Source organism: Myotis nattereri, assembly GCF_964212035.1.
Source record: "Myotis nattereri genome assembly, chromosome: 5".
Lineage (NCBI taxonomy): Eukaryota > Metazoa > Chordata > Mammalia > Chiroptera > Vespertilionidae > Myotis > Myotis nattereri.
This window is the reverse complement of record NC_138080.1, coordinates 19,377,393-19,402,905: the sequence shown is the minus strand read 5'-3', so window position 1 is coordinate 19,402,905 and position 25,513 is coordinate 19,377,393. Positions and strand designations below refer to the sequence as shown.

Sequence of the window (25,513 nt, the reverse complement as noted above, 5' to 3'; positions counted from 1 at the left end):
GTTAGTTAGTTATTTAGTTAGTTAGTTAATCCTCACCCGAAGATATTTTTCCATTGATTTTCTGAGAGAGTGGAAGAGAGAGAGAGAGAAACATCGATGTGAGAGAGACACATCGATTGGTTGCTTCCTGAATGAGCCCTGGGCTGGGGATTGAGCCTGCCACTGAGGTACATGCCCTTGACCAGAACTGAACCCATGACCCTTCAGTCCGCAGGCCAACACTCTATCCACTGAGCCAAGCCTGACCAGGGCTATCCCTGGGCTACTTTAATGTATGCATGACTATTGTGCTCCCAGACACCCTGAAATTAAGGCCTGGGCGTCCCTCCTCAGATTGACTCTCTAGAGCAGGGGTGGGCAAACTTTTTGACTCGACGGCTACAATGGGTTCTTAAACTGGACCAGAGGGCCGGAACAAAAGCATGGATGGAGTGTTTGTGTGAACTAATATAAATTCAAAGTAAACATCATTACATAAAAGGGTACGGTCTTTTTTTTTTTTTTTAGTTTTATTCATTTCAAACGCGCCGGATCCGGCCCGCGGCCGTAGTTTGCCCACGGCTGCTCTAGAGTCTACTGTATCTCTCCCATTAGACTAGAATTCCTTAGGCCCTGTCTCTCTCTTCAAACTAGGATCCCAGACATTGCTTCTTCACTCCGATTAAATTCCTGGTCTGCATCTCCCTCTCTAAACTAGGAGCCTACGCACTGCTTCTCCCCCAGATGGAGCTCCCAGGGCCTGCACTCCCAATCAGATCAAGCTTCCCAAAGTCTAGTCATCTTGTTATACAGGGTTCCTGGGTCTGTGCCTCTCTCCTCAGACGAGGATCCCCAAGTCTTGCTTCCTGACTCTCCATCAGACTAAGGTATCTATATTTCTTCCAACCAAACTACGTTCCTAGACTCTGCTCACTCCTCTCAGAGTGGGTTCTTCCTGCACCTCTAGACTGAGCTCACAGACCCTGCATCCCCCACCAGATGGGGCTCAGAGATTCTACTCATCTTCTCAGATGGGGTTCTTGGGTCTGTAGCTCACTTCTCGGATTCGGATGCCCAAACGATACCTCCTCTCTTACACTGGATTCTTACAGTTCAATCTTCCTTCTCAGGTTGGATTCCTGAGTCTGTGCCTCTCTCCTCAGACTAGGATCCCCAGGCCTTTTTCCCTGTGTCCACCATGAGACTGGAATACAGAGATTCTGTCCCTCCCACACCCTCTCAAACCAAACTAAGAACTTCCTAGGTCCTTCTGTTCGCCCTCTCACCTGGGGTGCTTCCTGTCGCCATCAGATTGGGGCCCACAGACCCAGCCTCCTTCACCAGATTGGGGCCCACAGACCCTGCCTCCTCCATCAGATTGGGCTCCTGGACTGACTCCTTCTGACACGGTGTCTCCCCTCCTCCAGTTGGGTTCCCCACTTCGGTTGGCTCCCGGGAGCCCCCTCCCTGCCTCCTGCAAGCCCCTCCCCTTGCTCACCCAGGTTGTACCACACGTCCATCTCGCCACTGAGCGTCCGCACCTCGATGATTGTCTGCCCCAGGAAGTCGTCAGACTCTCTCTTGAACCGTTGTTTCACGCGGGATTTGATATCATCGTCTTCGTCCCAGACTCGTACCTTGATTCGATCTGAGGAGTTGTGACATTCACTGCAGGGGGAGGCGAGAACAAGGGTCATGCAGCTGGCTCGGCTGGTATTGGAGTCCCCTTTGGCTGCCCCAGCAGGGAGCTCTGCATGGGATCCAGGGGCCCCGGCAGGCACTTACAAATGGAAGTTCTCCTCCCACACAGGGTTCAGGTTCCCGTAGATGGTCTTCGTCCGCTTCTTGGTCTTCCCGACCTGGACGGTGACATAGGGGTCACTAGATCCCGTCTTGTCCTTTGCCTGCAAGCCCTGGGCACAGACCACTGGAAGACACATAGGACATGTAACGGTGGGCTCAAGGAAGAAGGTATGTTGAAAACAGGCATTTTGCCCTGGCTGGCTTGGCTCAGTGGATAGAGCGTCAGCCTGCAGACTGAAGGGTCCCAGGTTCGATTCCGGCCAAGGACACATGCCTGGGTTTTGGGCTTAATCCCCAGTGGGGGGGCGTGCAGGAGGTAGCCGATCAATGATTCTCTCTCATCATGGATGTTTCTATCTCTCTCTCCTTCTCCCTTCCTCTCTGAAATCAATAAATACATTTTTTTAAAAAACCAAAACAGTCATTTCCAGGGACTCCGGGCTGCTTGCTGGGGACACCTGTGATGTGGCCCAAGGGCTGGGACTGGTTACTGGAGCCAGAGGGCACACTGACCTTGCGGAAGAATTAATATCCAGAGAACCCTCAGTCAGTGAAGGATGGGGAAGGAGCCCCAGGGCCACCCCGAGAGTGGGACATTCTCAGGCGTGTGCTCCACACTGTGCCCTGGAAGTTCCCCTGTAGGATTGAACCCCCATTGACCACAAAATCACCTACTCATTGGTGCCCCCCTGCAGGGCAACACCCCTCCCTGCTCCCAGACTTCTGTCTCCACCCACCACCAGGGCTTCCTGGGACCACCTCCTGGACACCCATCTGCCCTGAAATCATCTTGGGGTCTGTCTCCTGGGAAATCCCAGTGAGGTTGGGCCTGGATAAACACCCTAGGGCAGTGGTCGGCAAACCACGGCTCGCGAGCCACATGCGGCTCTTTGGCCCCTTGACTGTGGCTCTTCCACAAAATACCACATGCGGGCGCGCACGTACAGTGCGAAGTTGACTTAAAACTTTAAGTAAAGTTTATTAAGTTAATTTTAGGGAACGTTGTGGAGTGAAAGAAGATGTAGTGTCGAGGATTGAGAAAGGAATGTTGAGATGGTTTGGACATATAGAGAGGATGAACGGAAGGAGGTAGACGAAACAAGTATACAAGACGAGTGTGGATGGGAGAGTTGGAAGGGGTCAACCTCAGGGAACGTACCTCAATCAGATTGAGGACGTTTTTAGCAAAGGCCAGCTTAGGAGTACCCTAATTAAGTTAATAACAATGTACCTACCTATATAGTTTAAGTTGAAAAAATTTGGCTCTCAAAAGAAATTTCAATCGTTGTACTGTCGATATTTGGCTCTGTTGACTAATGAGTTTGCTGACCACTGCCCTAGGGGAGGACCACACTACAGTGGGAGCGCAATACTGCCTCCTAGTGGTCCCAGGTGGGAGGGAGCCAGGTGTCCACAGCATTGCCCGCTGTTGGCACCCGGTGTAGAGCTTATTCTGGTCCAGCTTCACCTGCAAATGCCCACAGGGCTTCCTGGGATCGCCCCCCAGACAAACCATGTGCCCTGGACTCCTCTTCCTGGGATCTGATTCTGGGGGCGCTAATCAAGAGGCACCCAGCTAGCGTGCCATGCACATACGTTTGGAGACATACATGTCCACCTGTGGGCACAAATGCACACGCACGTGGACCTGGGAACGCCACGGACACGCTCAACCATGCGCAGCCAAGGGAAGGAAGGGGCCTGGGAGGGAGCCCGAGGGCTGGGAAGAAGGGGCCGGTGGCCACCCGGCTGGCCTCACCAGTGATGCTGATCTTGGCCGACCACTTGGACGTGCCGTCCAGCACGCTCTGCTTGACCGCCTTCATCTGCTGCGTGTGCGCGGCCTTGGTCACAGCGAAGATCTCCTGGATGAGCTCGAAGATCTCGGGCTTGTTGCGCTCCCGGATCTTCATGCGGTCCTTGAGCACCATGATGATGTTCTGCGTCCGGTCCTCGGCCCCGTGCTTGGAGCTCTTCTCCGCCGCCCCTGCGGAAGCGACGGCGGCGCGGTCGGGGAGCACTCGCGGAGCCAGCACCCCAACTCCAGGGCTCCCTCCGCGGCTGCCGCGGGCACTTTAAACCGTGGGGGCTTCATGTGAATAACCCCCAAAGCTGGAGCTTCCTACTGGTTCTCTCAGTACCTCCTCCCGCCGGGCTTTATACCCTCAGAACCGGCCCCTCCGAGTCCCCGGCCCCTCCAAGACCCCCTCTTCCCTGTGTCTCTCCGCTGACGCTGAGCACCCTTCCCGCTGAGCTAACCCTGACCGGTTTCTCCAGGGGAATGGGTGTCTCATGAACCCCGCCCCAGCCCTGAAGCCAGTGCCTGAGCCCCGCCCCAGCCTTCTCCGACTCTCTCACCCTCCTTTCCCTCCTCTCCTCCCCATCCTTCCCCCCAAAGGCGTCCCGCCCTAACCCTCGCCCCCCGTCCCTGCCGCGGCCCCCACCGCTCACGGCTCCGCCCCTCTCTTCAAGCCCGTCTCGCAGTCCAGCCGGTCCCGCCTCCGCGGAGCCCCCCCCACCACTCAGCCCCGGCCCCGTGCCTGCGCCCCCGCCCCCCCACTCAGTCCCGCCCGCGCCCCGCCTCCGCGCCCCCCACTCAGTCCCGCCCGCGCCCCGCCCCCGCACTCAGTCCCGCCCGCGCCCCGCCTCCGCGCCCCCCACTCAGTCCCGCCCGCGCCCCGCCTCCGCGCCCCCCCCACTCAGTCCCGCCCGCGCCCCGCCTCCGCGCCCCCCACTCAGTCCCGCCCGCGCCCCGCCTCCGCGCCCCCGCACTCAGTCCCGCCCGCGCCCCGCCCCCGCACTCAGTCCCGCCCGCGCCCTGCCTCCGCGCCCCCCACTCAGTCCCGCCCGCGCCCCGCCCCCCACTCAGTCCCGCCCGCGCCCTGCCTCCGCGCCCCCCCACTCAGTCCCGCCCGCGCCCCGCCCCCCACTCAGTCCCGCCCCCGCGCCCCGCCCCCCCACTCAGTCCCGCCCCCGCGCCCCCACTCAGTCCCGCCCCCGCCCCGCGCCCCCCACTCAGTCCCGCCCCCGCGCCCCCGCGCCCCCGCCCCCCCACTCAGTCCCGCCCCCGCGCCCCGCCCCCCCACTCAGTCCCGCCCCCGCGCCCCGCCCCCCACTCAGTCCCGCCCCCGCGCCCCGCCCCCCACTCAGTCCCGCCCGCGCCCCGCGCCCCCACTCAGTCCCGCCCCCGCGCCCCCACTCAGTCCCGCCCCCGCCCCGCGCCCCCCACTCAGTCCCGCCCCCGCGCCCCCGCGCCCCCGCCCCCCCACTCAGTCCCGCCCCCGCGCCCCGCCCCCCACTCAGTCCCGCCCCCGCGCCCCGCCCCCCCACTCAGTCCCGCCCCCGCGCCCCGCCCCCCCACTCAGTCCCGCCCCCGCGCCCCCGCCCCCCCACTCAGTCCCGCCCCCGCGCCCCGCCCCCCCACTCAGTCCCGCCCCCGCGCCCCCGCCCCCCCACTCAGTCCCGCCCCCGCGCCCCGCCCCCCCACTCAGTCCCGCCCCCGCCCCGCGCCCCCCACTCAGTCCCGCCCCCGCGCCCCCGCGCCCCCGCCCCCCCACTCAGTCCCGCCCCCGCGCCCCGCCCCCCCACTCAGTCCCGCCCCCGCGCCCCGCCCCCCCACTCAGTCCCGCCCCCGCGCCCCCACTCAGTCCCGCCCCCGCCCCGCGCCCCCCACTCAGTCCCGCCCCCGCGCCCCCGCGCCCCCGCCCCCCCACTCAGTCCCGCCCCCGCGCCCCGCCCCCCCACTCAGTCCCGCCCCCGCGCCCCGCCCCCCACTCAGTCCCGCCCCCGCGCCCCGCCCCCCACTCAGTCCCGCCCGCGCCCCGCGCCCCCACTCAGTCCCGCCCCCGCGCCCCCACTCAGTCCCGCCCCCGCCCCGCGCCCCCCACTCAGTCCCGCCCCCGCGCCCCCGCGCCCCCGCCCCCCCACTCAGTCCCGCCCCCGCGCCCCGCCCCCCACTCAGTCCCGCCCCCGCGCCCCGCCCCCCCACTCAGTCCCGCCCCCGCGCCCCGCCCCCCCACTCAGTCCCGCCCCCGCGCCCCCGCCCCCCCACTCAGTCCCGCCCCCGCGCCCCGCCCCCCCACTCAGTCCCGCCCCCGCGCCCCCACTCAGTCCCGCCCCCGCCCCGCGCCCCCCACTCAGTCCCGCCCCCGCGCCCCCGCCCCCCCACTCAGTCCCGCCCCCGCGCCCCGCCCCCCCACTCAGTCCCGCCCCCGCGCCCCGCCCCCCCACTCAGTCCCGCCCCCGCGCCCCGCCCCCCCCACTCAGTCCCGCCCCCGCGCCCCCGCCCCCCCACTCAGTCCCGCCCCCGCGCCCCCACTCAGTCCCGCCCGCGCCCGCGCTCACGCTGCAGGCAGTCGGCGTTGAGCAGGTCCTGGCACTTCTCGTGGCACTTGACGCCGCACTCGGTGCAGCGCATGCCCTGCCGCGCGATGCCCCACAGCAGCCCTTCGCACTCGTAGCAGTAGGTGGGCGTGGTGGCCGTCCACACCTCGAAGTTGTGCGGCGTAGTGCACGAGATGGGGTAGATTAAGGCTTGCAGGGTCTTCTTGTAAACGTGGTTTTTCTGCGGGGAGGGAAGGGCGCGGCGTGGGGCGCAGAGTCCTCGCGGGGGGCCCTGTCTGCCATACCCTCACCCGCTGCAGACTCTGGTCTAGTCCCAGCCCCTCCGTCGCCCAGGGGGTCGGAATCCACCAGTTCCCGGGTACAGAGGGTGCTAATCGGGTGCTGAGCGACCTGACCCTGGAGAGGGAGGGCCTGTCCCTGCCACACCCTCTTCCTCTTCCTCCAGGAGCCCCCAGCTCAGCCCCCCACAACCCCACGCACCAGCTCCTCGTTGTTCAAAGTGCTGGAGGCCAAGGCGGATGTGATGCCGGCTTTTCTGGACTGGACCAGGGACTGGGCGGGAAGGGAGCCAAGGGAGCCAGGGGGTTGATCGACACCATGGATTGTGGCGGAGAGCAGGGTCCACGGTCACGGGGAACAGGACGCAGGTCACAGCAGCAGGAGCAGAACCAGCCAAGGAGCGGAAAATGACAGGAGCTCCAGTTTAGAAGGGGCCTGGAGGGGGAGCAGCCCCGCACCCGACTCACCCACACCCTACCACCCTGGGTGGACTTGGCCATGCTCACCAGCCACAGACAAAACCGCCAGCCACGCCATGAACCACGGTGGCGGGTCGCCTGCTCCCCCCCCCCCCCCCCCGCGCCTCCCCCTCCCCCCATGAACTAGGACGTGGCAAGGTTCCCTCCTCAGAACCCACGGGTGGAGCCAGTGGGAAGATGGCAGTGGAGGGGGTCTGGGAAGGGGACGTGGGGGCGCCGGTCACCATCACTCACTCACCATGGCCTGCAGTGTCCGCGCAGCACATGGGGCAGAAATCAGATTATGTTAGTCCCAGAGAAGGCCTGGCCGCCCCCAGGCCCGGGTCTGCCATGGGCAGCTGGTCGCACAGGTGGAGCGCTAGGGCCCGGGGGCGAAGGCACGTACCAGGTCACTCACGAGTGGGATGGGCTTCCTCTTGCGGATGTCAGGCATGCTGTCGATGATGATGAGACCCCCTCCAGGGCTGTAAGACACACACAGGACGTCAAGGGCCCCGAAGTCTCCCTTCCTCCAACACACGTCACCCGAGGCTGGGGCAGGACGTGCGATTTCACAAGTATCAAGAACTTAATTGTGTGTCCCCCCCAATAGATACATTCAAATCCTAATGCAGGGGACTTCACAATACGACCGATTTGGAAAGGGTTATTGCAGAGGTAACTAGTTAAGATGAGGTCATACCAGAGTAGCGTGGGCCCCAAACCAATATGACTGGTGTCTTTTTTTTTTTTTTTTAATATATTTTATTGATTTTTTTCAGAGAGGAAGGGAGAGGGATAGAGAGTTAGAAACATCGATGAGAGAGAAACATCGACCAGCTGCCTCCTGCACACCCCCTCCTGGGGATGTGTCTGCAACCAAGGTACATGCCCTTGACTGGAATAGAACCTGCGACCTTTCAGTCCGCAGGCCGACGCTCTATCCACTGAGCCAAACCGGTTAGGGCGTGACTGGTGTCTTTATAAAGACAGACACACAAGCAGAAGGCAGAGGTGTGGCAATGGAGGCAGAAGTTGGAGCCACACGTTTACAAACCAAGGAATGCTAAGGCTTGCTGACAGCTACCAGAAGCTGGAAAGGCAAGGAAGAAATTCTCCCCTACAGCTGTCAAGGGAGTGAGTTCTGGCCTCCAGAACTGTGAGAAAATAAACTCCTGTTGTTTTAAACCCTCCGTTTGTGGTCGTTTGTCACAGCGGACCCAGGAAATGAAGACACTGGGCCTCAACTTCGTCTGGGAGGTGGGAGATGATGCAGGCGCCCATATTTAGTGAAAATTTGAATTAAGGCAATCCTAAATAATATATAAAAATATCAAGGAAATCTTTCCTTTTTATAAAAATGTGTGGGTTTTTTTTGTTGTTGTTGTTTTTTACTGATTTTTAGAGAGAGGAAGGGAGAGGGAGAAGGGAAAGAGAGAGAAACTTCGATGAGAGAAACATTGATCAGCTGCCTCCTGCACACCCCCTACTGGGGATGGAGCCCGCAACCTGGGCATGTGCCCTGACCGGGAATCGAACCAGACTTCTTGGTGCAGGGGTCGGTGCACAGTGTGTGTGTGTGTGTGTGTGTGTGTGTGTTTACTGGAAATCTACCCTAGAAGAAGTGATTTCAACTCCCATGGGAATGAGGGAGCTGGAAACGTGTTTGTGTTCTTGTCTCTCGCAGTCTTGCAGTAGCCGGAGGGCTGAGTGAGGCCTGTGGCAGACGCCTTAGCGGCCTGTCTGAATCCTCTTTCCTGAGAGGGGTGCTCATCCCTGAGAAGGTTCGGCTGTGGCTCCTCTCACAAGGTTCTCACTGGCCAGTGACTGACCGATGAGAGAGATGCCTGGCAGCCAATGACTCTTGGACAAGCTCTGGGGTGCAATTCACGCTCCAGTGCCGCCTGCAAAATCAGGCAGTGGCCTGGCGACTCCTGAACGACATTTCTGCTGAAGCTGCTCCCAGGCCTGATCCTGCCTGTCACGTAGATGTCCCGAGAGAGCTTCCTCTGTCAGTCACACATCTCAGACCCCGAGTCCGGGGCTCCCCTGCTCATCTGGGAATCACAGCGCCTGTCTCTGTTTGCAAAAGACCTATGAGGGAAGCAGCTCACTCGCCTGCTGCTATTTTAAAAACATGAGTGTACTTTAAAAATACCTTTTGCATCCTCTAACCTCACCATCCAAAGGCTGAAAAAGACACCCCTAAAAAGTAGTAACTTAAGAAGTTAGATCTGACAAATTGCTCCATTTAAGAACAAAGGATTAATTTTTTTTCTCCCACTGATTTTTTTTAGAGAGAGTGGAAGGGAGGGAGGGAGGGAGGGAGGAAGTGGGAGAGAGAGAAAGAGAAACATCGAAGTGAGAGAAACACATCGATTGGTTACCTCCCTCGTGCACGTGCCCCGATGGAATAAACCTGCAACCCAGGCATGTGCTCTCGCCAGAACTGAACCCACAACCCTTCGGTCCACAGGCTGATAATCTAACCACTTAGACACATCGCCAGGGCCCAGATGACTATTGCCAATGAAAGTGCCAGCGGCCGTAGCAATAATCTGAGATTATTAAACGCAGAACCAAAGCAAAAAGTTTGCTCCAGGGTGACAGATGGGCGGTGCGGGGAAAATGGGTTTCTCCTTTATCTCACATTGGGGGAAGCACTTTTGAATTATGAGTGGCTTGGGCAAGGCAAGGCATGGTCCTCTCTGGACTCAGTTTCCCCACTGTAAAACAGAGTAGTGGCCCCCACCATGGGTTTGTTATAAGGGTTCAACATGTTACTATCTTTGGCTCCTGAGTGCCTTATGACAGTGGTTCCATTAGTTCACCCCTGCCCAATCTCTGCCCTGTCTATAAATGGAACCTCTCCCAACCTTTCCTGGCCTCAGGCTACGGTACAAACTGGCCTTAAGCTCTGGGTTCAAAACTTCCTCCCCCCCCCCCGCCCCCCAAAGCTCCATTACTCACCCGCCTTTGAACCACAGGGATTTGGACATCTCTCCTTCTCCCCGGGCCTATGGGACCGACAGACAAATGTGGTCAGTGTGGCTGTCCCTCCCCAGGCAAGACAGGCCCCACACCCACTTCTGTCTCCCCTTTGGGCTGGGAGCCAGGAAACCTGGATCCCAGTTCTCACTGTGTGTCCATAGGGACCTCACTGGGTTTCTCTAGGCCTCAGCTTTTCCATCTGTAAAATGGGGAGAGAGGAAGGAGCTCCTCTCTGCCACCAACCTTAGTGGATGTTAGTCTCCTTGTCTGTCAAACCTGGGGATGTGTTAGCATCATTCCAACAAGAGCTTATCCTATATGATAAAAGGCTAATATGCAAATCCACCAAAAGGCGGAACAACCAGTTGCTATGACGTGCACTGACCACCAGGGGCAAACGCTCAATGCAGGAGCTGCCCCCTTGTGGTCACTGTGCTCCCACAGGGGGGCGCGCCACTCAGCCAAAAACGGGCTCACAGCTGGTGAGCGCAGCAGTGGTGGCGGTGGTGGGAGCCTTTCCTGCCTCTGCAGCAGTCGGACATCCCCTTAGGGCTCCCAGACTGCAAGCGGGCACAGGCCAGGCTGAGGGAACCACCCCCCAAGTGCACGAATATCATGCACCAGGCCTCTAGTACTTCTATAGTCTCCTGGGATTCTCAGGGGCTGGTTCAGACACACATAAGAATCTGTCATTCCTTAAGCTCCCTGCAGCCTCTACTTGTCTACTTTTGTGCCCCAGGGCCTTTGCCCAGGCTGTGTCATCTGTTTGTATGCGCTCCCACCTTCTGAACCGACCATTTATCATTCAGGTTTCAGTGTAGACCCAGGGTCCATACTTTCATTTCCCATGCAACTAAAGGTGATGTGATTGGAGCAGGGCTGGGAAACACTCTCATCTGAAATATTATTAAAGCATTTTGAACACGTTAAGTGTCACCTCCTCCAGGGAAGTTTTCTGATGGCCTTGGGTTTGTTTTATGTCCCATCTGTAAAACCCAGGGAGCCTGCCCACATTTATTTTTCTTGTCATACCACTAGTTCCATTACAAAGGTAGTAACTGCTGTTTGTTTGTTTGTTTTTTTCAATTAATTTGCTGATGTAGTGAAAGTTATTCAATAGACTTCACTGTATATTCTTTTCTATCTTTTGAATTTGGAACCGTGTGAATATAGTATTTGGTCAAAAAAGAAAATTCTTTGTTTAAACGGATATGAAATTTGACTTGAAGTTTCTGTGGCTCTGATGTTGGATGGTTGAAGACTCTGGGGTGCGATTAAGATCTCCTCTTGCCAGTCTCACCCAAATTTCGAAGGTCCCCCTGGATAATAACACTGCTCTGTGTCCAGCCCAGAGCGGGTTGAATGACCGAAGGAATGAGTAATGGTCTCAGTCCTCCCCATCTGAACAGTCATCAAATCACCTGATCCCGGCGCCAACTGTATCTTTCACTGAATTCCTTGTCCGATACTGACCCGACCTCAGACCCTTCCCCCACCCTGACCCTGACACCCAATCTGACCCGCGCTCTTGCCCTAACACCAATTCTAACCCTGACCTCTGACTGCTGCCTTAACTGTGATCTCTACCCCTAAGCTCTATCCCTGACCATGAACTTGACCCCTGACAGGGCTGTAGCCATGACCTAGCTCCAAGGTTACAGCTCACCACGCCCCCTTCCCTGCTTAGAAATACCAGGCAGGTGTGGGTGAGGCCAGGAATGGTGGCGCCAGGGCGAGGGCAGAAGAGGGCAGGGCCAAGTTGGTGTGGGCAGAGCCACGGAAGGACCCGGATGTACAGAGGCAAAGGCATGGTGGGTGGAGTGGGGAAGTGGGCATGGCCACGCTGCCCATTGGGCGTGGCATGGTCTGGTGTGGGTGGGGCCCGGAAAAGGACCAGGGCGGTGGGGCCTGAGAGGAGTGGGGCAGGGAGCATGGCCAGTCTGGGCGTGGGCGTGGGTGGCCCCTGGGCTCGGGCGCGAGCTGGCCAGGGCTCTCGCTCACCTCCTGCAGCTGCAGCCGCACTTTGTTGAAGGCTCGCAGCCAGTTGGCCTTGGCCCTGGACATGGAGTCCTGACCTTCCTGGGCTTCCTCATCTTCTTTTGGCCTGAAACGGAGGCAAGGGGCATCCTGAGGCACCAGGGCTGGCTCTCCCTCCACCCTCCACCCTCCACCCTCTACCCTCTGAGTGGGGCTTGGCCCTTCAGAGACACTATGGTGTCATGATGGAATGAACAGGAACCTGGGGAACAGGGCGGGGGAGTTGTCACAGGGCTATGGGTTTATTGGAGAAATCGAGATGGGTCCAGGTGGCCAGAGGGGGTTCAGTGGGGTTGGGGAGGGGTCAAGCTGGGTCATGAAGTAGTCCTAGGGTCTAAGCCTCTGTACATCCTGGGTCTTCCATGGCTCTGTCCACACCAACTTGGCCCTGTGCCCCCTCTGACCTGTCTCAGTGCCCCTGTCCCCTTCCTACATGCCCATCATCTCTTACACCTTTGGGTCCTCTGGCTCCCTTTCCCATACTCCTGGCCCTCTGACGGGGTCCTATTTGCCCACGGTCCTTCCAATGTGTTTGTGGCTTCTCCAACCCCAGCAAGCCATCTAGCCCCTCACAACCCCTAAGACTGCTTCATGACCCAGCTCGACCCCCTCCACCCCACTGAACCCCCTTTGACCACCTGGACCCACCTTGATTTCTTCAATAAACCTATTCCCCAGGTTCATGTTCATTCCATCATGACCTCTGACCATAGTGACCTTGTGACAGGCCTTAGGCCCCTCCCATTACCTCTCCTCAGCTTTGGGGGGCTTGTCCTCGGGCACCCGCTCAGCTGCAGGCACTTCCTCAGGCATGGATGGCTCAGGAGCCACCTTGGCCGCAGCGGGGGCCTCGGCAGGCATGGCCTGGGCCTTGTCCTCCCTCTCGGGGGCAGCCGGCAGAACACTGACGCGCTTGAAGTCCTTGGGCTCGGCCACGGCTGCCTCCTGGCGCTCAGTATAACCACGGATGTCATCAGGCACTTCTTCTTCCTCTTCCAGTTCCTCCTCATCCTCAGGCAGTTCCTCCTCCTCCTCTTCCTCCTCCTCCTCCAAGAAGTCCTCCAGGTCTTCATCCAGCTCCTCATCCAGCTCCTCATCCAGCTCATCCTCGTCCTGGTCCCAGCGCGGCGAGTCCTTGTGGTAGCTGACTGAGCTGTGGCAGGAGTGGTAGGAGTCCCGGTCCCGCTCATCTTCGATCTCGGATCCCTGCAGGCTCTGCTCATCCGGGTCGAAGTCCTCACTCAGCTGTGAGCTGCCCTGGCTCAGCTCCCCTGAGGAGGCGTAGCGGCTGCTGCCTGTGGGGCTGAGGGGACAGGTGGGGCTCAGGGACCAGGCACAGAGCCGCTGCCCCCCCAGCCCCCGTCACACCGGTCCACACCCAGTCATTCACTCAACATCGCTTGAACACCTACTGTGCACCGGGCTCTGCTGCAGGCGCCAGAGAAACACAGCCGTGAACAAAAGAGACAAAAATCCCACTGCACATTTTATGGTCGGGCTGGACAGGCAGCAAGCCAGATGGATGACATGAGTGATCATCGATAACTGTCTGCGCACCACTCCCGTCCCTGCCTGTGGAGGTGGCAAGTGCTCCAGCCACATGCTGGGGACCCGAAATCAGTGTCCTCACCACAGCCCCCCTGGAGACCTAGGGCTCCTGAAACTTGAACAGGGTCGTTCCTGGCTCTTAATGTCTCCCGCCTCAACCTGGTCCTTCCACCGATGAGCCCCTGCATTCACCAGGGCCGGGGCCTGTCCGTCTCCACTCCTTGCCTCAGCCCCCACTGGCCGCAGACCCTGCCACCGGCCCTGGGCTCCACCTCCCAAGCATCTGTAAAATGCATTCACTTCTCTGCACCCTGGGGCCCTCACCGGTCGGTCCAGGCTCTGCCATCTGCACGAGATGCGGCCCCAACACCCACTCTCATCCCCAGCAGCCCCTGCTTCCCATGGAAGCCACAGAGAGGCTCTTTGAATCATAAACCCAATCGCGTACCTCCCTGTTCCAAACCCCACCGGGCTCCTAGTGCCCTTGGGATCAAGCTCACGCTACGCCCTGCACCCCCCAGGCGGCCCAAACCCTCCTGCCGGAAGCCAGTTCCAGCATGTCATCATTTCAAGTTTCATCAAAAGGTTGATGGAACTTGGGGGCTCAGCAGGGTTGAGTCACACATGTAGTCACCTGTTGGGAATGGCTGAGGGCATTTCCCCAAACCTGGAAAGGGATGATTGCTTGGCTGCCAGACAGCTAAAGGGCATCTTAATCTACATGTTATTGCCTCCTACTGGCCAAACACCGGAACAGCCGTAGGCTAATTCCCCCCATTCTGACAATGCCTGTGTATACCCTTTGAAGTGTATATCTCTGCCTCGCCTCAGGACAAGTTGTGTGAATAAAAAGCATGGGGTCCTGAGACGAGAAAATCTTAGATCTTAGTTTCCTTTAAGCTAAGCTCCTCTGACCCCCAAAGCCTTTCAAAATTATATTTCGTCTCTGGACTCCTATTTAACCTACGTGCAGCCTTCTCCAGATTCCTGAACCCTTCTTGATGCTGGAACAAGAACCCCAATACCCCCCCACCTCCCCGCCCTTGTCTCTCTCTCTGTCCCCATCTCCACCCCCTGCTCTATCACAGTGGCCTTCTGCAGTTCCTCCCACACCCTCACCTGTGGCCACTCCCAGGCCACTGCACTTGCTGTGCCCTCTGCCAGGAACACCCTTCCTCCCTTGATTCTCATCCCACCTGTGTACTCAATGTTTTGCCTTGAATATGTTCTTTCATTGCCTCAGAGCTAAAAATAGAGGCTGGTGTAGATGTTCGGTGTTTTAAAAAGTTCCTTCCAAAATATTCAGTCTATAAACGATCCAAGCGTTCTATGGTATATATAAAGTACAGAAAAATTTAAAGTAAAAGTTGTTCAAATACCTGCAAAAAAATTAGATTGGTCAATGCTAAAGTCTGAGTAGAAAGTTTATGAAGTTTTCCTTTCAATTATATTTTACCCCAAGTCTCTACAATTCACGTTGCCCGATAGAACTTCCGGCAAGGATGGAGGTGTCTTCTGTCGAAGTGCTTTACAAATATCCAGCCTGTGTAATATCATGCGTGGTGCTTGTTATTGCTCTGTTTGGAGGCCGGGACTGGGGCGAGTGAGGAGGGGCAGCAGGCTCAGGTTTCAGCCTCTCAGGCTCAAGGACCAGCACCTGCACCGGGCAGTGGCATGGCCCACCTGGGCCAGGGACCCGCCTATTGGGCAGGTCTAGGGACAGCTCCCAAGTCACTGTGCCCATGCTTGCTGGCCAGGAGCACAGGGTCAGGGGGCACCAGGAAGGCTGGGACCACCGGCTAGCTGCTTGCTGGGATTTTTTTCATCATCACTATGCTTCACATCCCCCCACTGATATCATCTCTTCCTCCACCTGCCCCACCCCAATCCATTTAGAGAGGACATGGGGACCAGGGCCTTTTTAGAGGCGTGCAAGACGCCCTGGTGCCGGAATTGCACCCTGGCTGGTGTGGCTCAGTTGGTTAGCACTGTCCCATGCATCAAGAGGTCGCTGGTTCGATGCCCCAGCAGGGCACATGCCCAGGTTGCTGGCTCAGTCCCCACCAGGGGGTGTGCAGGAGGCAGCCGATCAATGTTTCTCTCTCTCTCCCTTCCTCTCTCTCTCTCCTAAAATAAAAACAAACAAACATATCTTTAAATGCTTATTGTAAAAAATAAAGCTGTGCAAGGAGCCCCATATTTCAGGGGGGACCTCTCAGGGGCCTCTGGACTTTCTTTCTTCAGCCAAAGCGACTCACTTTTCTCAATCTTGTGGAATTTCCAGGTCAAGTGAGGGCTCTACTGCCTACAAGAAAGTGTGAATGCTGCTTTCTAGACCCACTCACCTACACCCCAACTACCTCCAGCCCTCTACTCTTCCCTTCGCCCCAGGAGACAGGGCTGGACACACACACACACACACACACACACACACACACACGCATACACAGGACCTCAGTTCCATGGCGGCTACCTGAGGGCCCGCGGCTCAGAGAGCTCCTCGTAACTGTGCATGGAGTCGCTGTAGGATTCCCGGGAACCCAGGGGCGGCGGGCGAACAGAATACTGGTGGACCGAAGCATTGGGCTGGGATGTAGTGTAATAAGGTGGTGGGATGCTGTTGCTTGTCTCGCTGCGATAGTCACTGTCACGATCGTCCACCGCACTGTCAGGGTCATCATCTGGAACAGAGGAGGTAAAGGGAGAGAGTGAGGAGGAGAGGGAGGGGGAGACAGAACGAGAGAGAATGAGAGAGAGAGAGCACACAATGGGGCCAAAGCAGTATCTCAGACTCAGGGGATCTTCACTGGTTGCTAACCCAAGAAGAGTAATCGTTACCAGAATGAATGAAGGGTATTGGGTCATGTAAATAGAGGTACAGGCTTTAGAATAAGGGAGGTGAAAACCTTGTGTTGCCTTATATGGGTCAAACTGGACCTAGAGTCTGGGGTCCAGTTTACAATATGAGGATAATCGCAAATTGGAGGATGTCCTTCAGCTCAAATGTAAGAATGGACTTTGCCTAAGTCCAGGCTCTCTGAAAACAAAAAATTTTCGCCCCCATCAGCAGTGAGTTTCCCATACAGGGGTCATTCATACACTCAAGGAAGTTAGAGGAAGATCAGGACAAGGTGGAGTACAACAGCCCTTTATCAAGAGATTTCTTGATATGTGAGAATGGAGACCCCAGGTCTGAACTCTCATGCACAGACAAGAGGGGGTCTGACAAGGCACCATCTACCTCAAAAAGCACTAGATCCGTAGGTGGGCAAGACCACCACATGCCCAGAATCCATCACTGAGATGGAGCAGGGGGGAGCGGCCACACTCCAAGTGTTACATAATAATCAAACAGTGTTTTATTTGGTTTCCTTAGCAAAAAGAGCACGGGCTTTCTTTCTCAGTAAGAAGAAAACGGTGTCAAGGGATGGTAGGTTGCTGTGCGACAGGACAGACTCTATTTACTTAGAAGGCAACACTTGGGTGGAAAACGGGTGCAAAAGAGTTGAAACCCTGACTGGACAGGCCCATGGCATCAATTCACTGCTGATTTTAAGGTAGGGTGATGTATCCGCAACGAGCAGAAACCGAAGTAACCGCTTGAGCTAAAGCTGATCCTCACTGCTGATTTTAAAACCAGGGGGGTGGCTTGCCCCTTTCTATGCTTTTACGTACTTTTGTTCATTTCCTAGATCTTTGTTTATTTTTCTCTCTTTGCTATTTTACCTTTTAATTCTTTTCCAGGGAATTGTGCCTGCTTCTATATATTCGACAAAGAGGTTCCATTTTTTAAATGTGGTCAATTTAAACAGTTAATTCATACTTCACGCAGGATGCTATTCACTCCCTAAGTTATGTTGCCTTCAGAAAAACCTTCATTCCTTTTCAGCTGGCAAAGCTCGCCCTACCAAGCCGGCAACTCTGGTTTCTGGTCTCTCGTGTGACTTGGGCCACTATGACCTACAGGCTCTTCATCCCGTTCCCATCGGACAGGACGGCCCTCGGAGGCCCTGCGTCCCGTCAGCACTGATATCACAGGCAGAGGCAGGTGCAAACGTCCATGGCTGAGCTGTTTGGATTCAGAGTGAAACTGTGATCCTGTAAAAGCCTGGGGGGGGGGGGGGTCCTGGAACCTGGATGACCCCCCGCCCCCCGCCCTTAAAACTCTGGACAATTTGTCTATTCAATGATCTGGGTCTTTGGCCAAATTCGGTGTTCTTCTTACCAAACTGACATTGACAAAGCCAAGATGTTTTCAACCAAATCACATGAGGGAGGCTGTGTGTGTGTGTGTGTGTGTGTGTGTGTGTGTGTGTGTGTTCTGACGGACTGTCTGTTTTTGAGGGGCAAATTGCTTTTGATTGTATTCTTTTTGTTTTTACCCAGACTCTGCTTTTTACCAAATAGTTTTGTGTGTGTGTGTGTGTGCGTGCGTGTTGTGTTTTGTTTTTTTAGCAAAATTGCTGCTTCCAACTCTCAGACGCCTGTGTCTCAACAACAAGGTCTGCTTTTGGTCCCATGGTCTTTGCTCTTCACCCAATTACCAGCTTTAGCCAAATTGGTTTTAGCTAAAAAATCTTTGTTTTCCTTCTTTTTAATTATTATCTTTATTTATTTATTTTTAAGCCTCACTCCGAGGATATTTTTCCATTGACTTTTAGAACAGCAGGTGCGGGGCTTGGGGGAGAGAAACATCGATGTGAAACACATCACTTGGTTGCCTCCCGCACACGCCCTTGCAGGGGGTAGGGGGTTAGGGTAGGGATGAACCTGCAATCTAGGCGCGTGCCCTTGACTGGGAATCGAAGCCAGGACCCTTCCATTTGCAGGCCTGCCCTCTAACCACTGAGTACACTGGCCAAGGCAAAAACATCTTTGTTTTTGATGATATTGTTTGTGCCAAACGGGTTGTTGCCAAATCTTGTCTGCCTAATGCCTATTCTGCCCAAATTAATTTCTGACAGACTTGTTTTTGACAAAGTGTTTTGGATCAAAGTAAGTGTAAATAGTTCCCCTGGTCCTGGAGGGAGAGGGGGTGGAGCTTGTCCGCCAGGGGACCCATGGGGGAGGAGCCCCCCGCTGGTGGAGGAGAGATTCATATTCAGACTAAGGAACTGGGCTTCTCTGGAAGAGGAAGGACATGGCGATAAGGAAGCTCTTCCTTAGGGAGAAAACTGGGCAACCAAATGGGGGGGCTTGTCTTGTCTCCTTCCCCGGGGGGCAAATTTGCAGCTGGGGTCTCTGGAATGATATCTGCCTGGGGAGCCCTGCCCTGCTGCTCTGTCTGAGACCCTCTCTCTTTCCCACCCACACCCCCGCGTGACCTTTCCAGGCGGAGAAGGAAGATGGGGAGACAAAAAGAGGAAGGCGTCACAGGAGAGGAGAGGAGGTTCCACATGGGGAGGGGGGGATGGAGGTCACAGTGCCCAGCTGGAGACAGGCCAGTCTCCTGCTCAATGCCCATCCCTCCCAGCTGAACCCTCCCACCCCCTGACAGTGCCCACTTCCCACCAGACAGAGCAGGACCCCCAAGACAGAGGTTAGCGGTCAGGGGGCAGGAGGGCACAGAAGGGGTCTTGCCAGTACTCTGGCCCCAGCGTGCCAGCCACAGGCTCCTCGCTTCCCTGCATGGTGGGTCGGGCGCCTCAGAGCTGCCAAGGCGCCCACCTCCCTGAGGCCTCCCAGAACGCCAAGCCGAGTACTTACTCTGCTGCTCACCCCAGCCAAAATAATTCCAGTTGCCTACAAAGAGAAGGGGCAGAGATAATAAAAGGGAGCAGGTAGGGGGACACAAGGAGGGGGCTCCCCCATCCTCCTCATTCTCCCCATCGCCTTCTCCCACCCAGGACCCAGATCACCTCTCAAACTGAGGATCGTCCCCAAGTAGCGCTTCAACCACTGACATGCGTCCCGCCTTCACCCACCGCCCTGGGAGGGAGGCTGGATAGCTCCATCTTTTGAGGAGGCTCAGCCAGGAGGTAACAAGGGGCATTGAGGATAAGGGCTTTTCAGCTCTGAAGTCTGAGGTCAGCAATCCCTCCTCCTTCCCTCTCCATCTCGTGCGTAAGGAAAGCAATATTGAACTGGAAATCCTAAATTTGGAAACACGCCTGTTGGGTGATTCTCTCCCCCCCCCCCCCACCCCCCGCCCCATCATTCTGCTCATTGTACAGGGGAAGAAACAGGGCTCAGAGAGGTGGGATGAGCAGCCTGAAGTCGCACAGCCTCTGAGCTTCGGGGCTAGGAAGAGAACCACATCTCTCTCCATCACTCCCTGTTGTTGTGGGGAAATGCCTTGCACCGGAATCCTGACTCCTTTGAAACATTCCCAGAAAGCCTGGAGGTAAGTGCTGGGAGGTGGGTCTCTATTCCCGAACTGAACCCACCATTCATGTTAGCCCATCTGCCCAGGGATTCTTTGTCATCGGCTCCTGCCTCCGCCTGGACTGGCCTTCCCCCTCCACAATCTTCAATGATCCCATTCATGGGGGAGGGCGCTTATAATTCCTTCTGGGAAGTGATGACTCCCCCCAGGCAGGGAAGTCAAGTGACCTTCTTGGTAAACTTCCTTCATGGTAACATACCCAAGTCAGGGCAGAACAGGGTTCCCCAAAGGCAGTCCCTGAGCACCTCCCCCCCTCTCGAGGCTCCATCCTGGGCATATGGGGTGGGGGAGTGGGAAATGGGTGTGGGGGAGACTGTGAGAGAGGAGGGAAGGGGGATAAGGAAGCAGATGGAAAGGAGGAAGAGGTTGAGGTTCGGGGTGGGGACAACGTGTTATGGGTTCGGGTTCTGCCCTGAGGCTCTGATTTGTCACTTCCTCTCCACTCTAGAGGACTCGGGGAGGAACTTTTAGGAGAGAGGCCTCTCCTCCTTGGCCCGTGGACACCTGGTCTGGGTACATCTGAGCATCCACAGGGCCAAGGAACATGAACAATCTTGAAAACTCCAGCCTCGACGAGGGGCAGTAGGCAGAGGAACGTGAGCGTTATCAGCACTAATAGGTGCGGTGCAGTGGGAAGAACCCCTCAGACCCAGGTTCAAGTCCTAGCTTTGCCTCCTGCCAGGTGCGTGACCTTAGGCAAGTTGCTTCTTCTCATGGGCCTCAGTTTCTCCATCTAAGAACATGGGCGAATGAAACAGCTTTGTCCATTGTACGTGCACCTATTGTACACGTGTTGGCAGGACTGGCAGTGACTGTCTGTGCCCTCTGACTGTGGGCTGCTTCGGGCCTGTGTTGGCTCCATGAAAGAGGTCCTCATCTAGGATTTGAGTAATGGGATTAAAGAGTCTGCAAAATGTTTTTTAAGCCTCTAGATGTCCTGGGACCCCTCACAGCGAAGGGCTGTCAGGTGCCCCATTTCAAAGCGAGTGACTCCAATGGTCAGAGAGGGCCACCGGCCTGCCTGTGCAGTGCCAAGGCAGAACGCAAACCCAAGTCCCATCTCTTCTTCCTTCCACCACACTGTGAACGGGTACCGTCCACTCTTAGGGCCCACATCTGGAAGGGAAGGGAGTTGACCTGCGACACACAACAGTCATGTGGTGGGGAAGGGATGCCAAGAGAGGAATCGACAGGTACTTACAACACTGGTTGCTGGGGACAGGGAGAGGCTTGTCTGGTTCATCTTGGAATGAGTACTGAAGGGAGGGAAGGAAAGATGGCTCATCTCAGAGGGGGCCAGAGCCAGGGGACCAGGATGGCCATCCTGACTCCCCGTGTCTCCCAAACCCTCTCCCTCTAGAGAAGAAGGATACAAATGTTCCCAGAGGGAGACAGGTACGCACAGAGACAGTGAGACGCAGATATAGAGAAAAGAAAAAGAGATTAGGACAAGACGAGAGAGAGAGAGAGAGAGAGAGAGAGAGAGAGAGAGAGAGAAATGAGGTTGGACAAAAATTACTCCCATGTAAGCATTGCCCCCTTGCTCTCCACCTCTCACTAAAGAGGGTTGTATCTTGCCTGCTGTTTCTTCCTTGCCCTCACCTTCTAAAGACTGTCTCCTGGGCCATATTGGGCCTTTGCACTGTGGGGATACAGAGCCAAGAAGAAGAAGGGGTGCATGGAAGGTCAGAGGTACAGGGGCTGAGGCTGGTGGGAGAGAAGAATGTTTAGGAAAGTCTGACTTGAGGAATTGAGGGGTGTGGGGCAGAGAGGGGGTGTGAGAGCTGCTCCGGAGCCCCTGTATGCCCTTGAGGGTGTTTGAAAAATGAAGAACTTGAGTCCATTGGCATCATCCTTATGTTGTTAGACTGTGTGTTCCTGGCTGACATCCTCCTTGGAGATTGGACCACATGAGTCCCTGATCTATTCGGGTTATGAGGAGTTAGAGACACAGATACCGGGGAAGACCAGCAGAGAGAGAAACAGAGACAGACAGTGGAGGACGTGAGGAGACAAAAGAGACGGACGCAGGAAGAAGAGAGCCCGCCCCCCCCACCCCCGCCCCATGTCAATGCCCACCTCGTCCTGGTCCCGCATGGCATTCAGCTGCTCCAGCTTCTTGGCCCAGTAGCGAGCTTCCTCCTCGGGAATATCTGCAAGGGGAGCCCTGGCTGTGAGCCTGGAAGCCCCTGCCTGCCCCTCAGCACCCACCCGATGCCGCCTGCAGGCCTACGGGGCTGGTCTCCGGTGGGTGGAGGCACAGGGTGGGGCCCCTACCCAGCACGGCCCCAGCTGCCTTGGAGATGGATGGGGATGGGAGAGAAGGTGCACCCTAGCATTACAACAGGGGGAGCCATGAGTTCTCGGAAGGATGATGTGGGAGAACCAAGCTGCTGCCAGGAAAGGGGGGTGTGCCTCTCAGCCTCTGCCTGTCTTCTAAGCCCAGCTCACCCCCACGGAAGAATGTCTCCTCAAGGACCAGCCCGGACGGCTCAGACCTGAGTCCCGTGGGTCAGAGCACTGACTGCCCGTTGGTGACCTGAAGGAGCTGGAACGTGCTCTGTGCGCAGCTGGTGCCCATCTCAGCTGACTGGCTGAAACCCAGGAAACTCTCTCCCCTGGGGAGAGGAAGCCTTGTCCTCAGAGGAGGGTTGTGTGGGCTTAGCCGGGCCTGGCCATTCTCCTGGGACTGGGCCAGGGTCCTGCGCCCCCAGACTCACCTAAGGGCAGCTCGAAGCGTGTGTCGAGGAGGATGCGGTGGAAGGTGGGGTCCTTGGTGCCACAGATCTCACTGTCTGCCATGATGACCTGGGAGTCCAGGGTCAGCCACTCTCCAGGGCCGTCCTGGATATGGGGGGGGGGGATGACAGGGGTAAGGATCCTGGGTGAGGCGAGGTGGATGAGGTATCTGCTCACATGAGATGTCTCCCTCACTCCATCCCACCCCGCCCCAAGAGCAAGGGCCACACCCCCCACTTTACAGATGAGGAAACAGACTCAGTGCAAGGCAACTTTGTGGGTCCAGGGAACTCAGAGTCAAGGACCCAGAGAGAGGGCCCTTCGGGGTCAGCAGGAGCAGTCCTGGAGTTACACAACCACGCCTCATCCCTCACGGGAGTTATGCAGCCCTGGCTTCATCTAAAGCCCTGCTGCTCCCACAATCCAGCAAGGAAACCCCTCCCCAAGTGAATGAACCAGTCCCCCTGGGTTCAGGGAGCATAAATCCTTCAGCAGGTGGGGTCTACTCTGAGCCTCAGCTTCTTCACCTCAAATGAGCATGATGTTGTGTGGCATTTGCTTTCTGCAGCCCCAGGGAGAGGCTGGTAGGGGTGGAAGTAGTAGCCCAGGATCCTCTGCATCGGCCATTGCTGCCACAGGTGACCAGGCCTTCCTCACACTCGGGGGGTGGGGGGGGGGCGGTCACTGAGGAAATTTTGGGTCATCCTCAGGCTTCCTTTTGCACTCACTTGCCTGAACTATTGTACCCGTTTCCTCCCTCTCCATTCATTCATTAAAAATAAACCCTTGCTGGTGCCTCCTCTATGCCTACCCCACGCTGGGCAATTTCAGGATCCCCAAGAAGTCCACAGTCACAGGAGACAGGATTTGATATAGACACCTTCTGCCCTGGGAGGCCAGGATAAGATCAGAGGGAGGGAGGGGGGCTGAGGGGTGGGGGTGGGTAGGAAGGGATTGCTGGAGGACAGGGCATGGGAGCTAAGCTTAGGGCAGTGGTTCTCAACCTTCCTAATGCCATGACCCTTTAATACAGATCCTCATGTTGTGGTGACCCCCAACCATAAAATTATTTTCGCTGCTACTTCATAACTGTCATGTTGCTACTGTTATGAATCGTCATGTAAATATCTGATATGCAGGATGTGTTTAGGCGACCCCTGTGAAAGGGTTGCTCGACCCCCAAAGGGGTCGCAACCCACGGGTTGAGAACCGCTGGCTTAGGGGGTAATGGAAGAGAAGTTGGCATCCCGGTAACAGCATATGGGAAGGTGCAGAGGCCTTCTTTGGGACTCTGTAAGGGGTGGAAGTTGGGGTGTGGAGGGAGATGAAGCTGGCAATGTGTGCCATCAAGAAGGCTTCCAGCCGAAACCGGTTTGCCTCAGTGGATAGAGCGTCGGTCTGTGGACTGAAAGGTCCCAGGTTCGATTCCGGTCAAGGGCATGTACCTGGGTTGCGGGCATATCCCCAGTAGGAGATGTGCAGGAGGCAGCTGATCGATGTTTCTTTTTCATCGATGTTTCTGACTCCCTATCTCTCTCCCTTCCTCTCTGTAAAAATCAATAAAATATATTAAAAAAAAAAAAAAAAGAAGGCTTCCAAGGGAGATGGGGAGGGAGGGCAGGAAAGAGTCCTGGGGTGTGAGGTGCTGCTGGGCTAAGCATGGGGGGCGGGGAATGGAGGGAAAAACTTAAGGCCGGGAGACCAAGGTTACTGTCTAGCACCGTCAGGAGTAGCCTTCCTCCTGCACAAAGTGCTAATAACCCACAATATCCTTTCCCTGCTCCTCCATAAGAACACACTTTTAGGTGGGCCCAGGGCTATGCAGCTTAAGACTACATTTCCCAGACTTCCCTTGCAGCTAGGTGGGGCCACATGACTAATTCCTGGCCAATGGGAAGCGAGTGAAATGCCACCAGCAGCCTCCAGGTTTGGCCCTTAGTTTGGAGGGCACACTCCCTCTGGCCCCCTTTCCTTCCCCTGATGCATTGGTGGTTCTCAGCTGCTGTCCTGGGCCCGGGGGTGAAAGCTCATGGAAGGAAAGAGCAAATGAGACGGAAAGCGTTTAGACCCTTTGGAGCTGCCACCGCAGCCCCCGTGTCTACATGAACATTATCAGGGGCAGGAGGTCAAGGTCCATCGAGGTTAGGCCACTGGCCTCTGGCTCCTCCCAGGCACTCCTCCCCAACCCCCAGCCCTGAACTCACCTCATTGGACTGGCGGATGGTCTGCAGGGGGATCCACACCGTGCCCACCATCGTGTCCCAGATGAGGCCCTTGTTCCACACCTCCACCGTTAGCCCCAAATCCAGGCGGTTAATCTCACTGCAGAGAGAGGAGGGGGCAGGCAGGGTCAGGAGGGAGGGCGGGGAGACGCGGACAAGTCAGCTCACTCCACCCAGGCCTGGGTGAGTCTTCGCCAGGAAGGTAACACAGTGATTCCAGTTTCACAGATGGGATCTGAGGTCAGGGGGCTAAGTTACATGCTCAGGGTCTCACAGCCGAACCAGGGTTCCAAGCGGGGATGGAAGGGTTGGGACAGATATCACATACCTTCTGCACCCCAACATGCCTGGTCCTAGCTCAAGCCCTCAGACCCTAAGAATGCGAGCTAAGCGAGGAAGATGCCCAAATACCCTTTGTATCCCAGGATAAGGGCATTTGGGAAGACTCCATCCTTCCCAGTGTCACCCCTTTCCAATGGCACGGGGACATCCCTGAGCGTATCAATGACCCTATCCGTGAGCACTTTCCCTGCAGGCCCCACTCTAGACATAGGCAGATTTGGGGGGAAACCTTGGTGAATGTCCAATTCACTGAATTTACCAACTTGCCAAAGGTTTATCTTAAGGAATGTTCTCCCTGAATATATCTGTTGACTGTGACCTGGTCATTCAGCAATTGGCTTTCCAAGAGTTGAGGGTCACCCTGTCCCTCCCCATTTACTGGCCCA

General features: G+C 56.6%; 1 protein-coding gene across 1 annotated transcript in view; it reads right to left on the bottom strand.

Annotated features, from left to right (window-relative positions):
* The window catches only part of UNC13A (unc-13 homolog A), a 67,362-nt gene that overhangs the window by 29,603 nt on the left and 12,246 nt on the right, over positions 1-25,513 (bottom strand). Inside the window, exons 4-18 of the mRNA XM_081092454.1 lie at positions 24,768-24,885; positions 22,545-22,668; positions 21,904-21,977; positions 21,026-21,080; positions 19,146-19,181; positions 15,913-16,120; positions 12,640-13,194; positions 11,856-11,958; positions 9,834-9,880; positions 7,270-7,348; positions 6,607-6,678; positions 6,127-6,346; positions 3,542-3,769; positions 1,765-1,906; positions 1,478-1,647 (exon numbers count right to left, since the gene is read on the bottom strand). Coding sequence (XP_080948580.1) covers positions 1,478-1,647; positions 1,765-1,906; positions 3,542-3,769; positions 6,127-6,346; positions 6,607-6,678; positions 7,270-7,348; positions 9,834-9,880; positions 11,856-11,958; positions 12,640-13,194; positions 15,913-16,120; positions 19,146-19,181; positions 21,026-21,080; positions 21,904-21,977; positions 22,545-22,668; positions 24,768-24,885 — 2,231 coding nt within the window. The remainder of the gene's footprint in view (positions 1-1,477; positions 1,648-1,764; positions 1,907-3,541; positions 3,770-6,126; positions 6,347-6,606; positions 6,679-7,269; positions 7,349-9,833; positions 9,881-11,855; positions 11,959-12,639; positions 13,195-15,912; positions 16,121-19,145; positions 19,182-21,025; positions 21,081-21,903; positions 21,978-22,544; positions 22,669-24,767; positions 24,886-25,513) is intronic.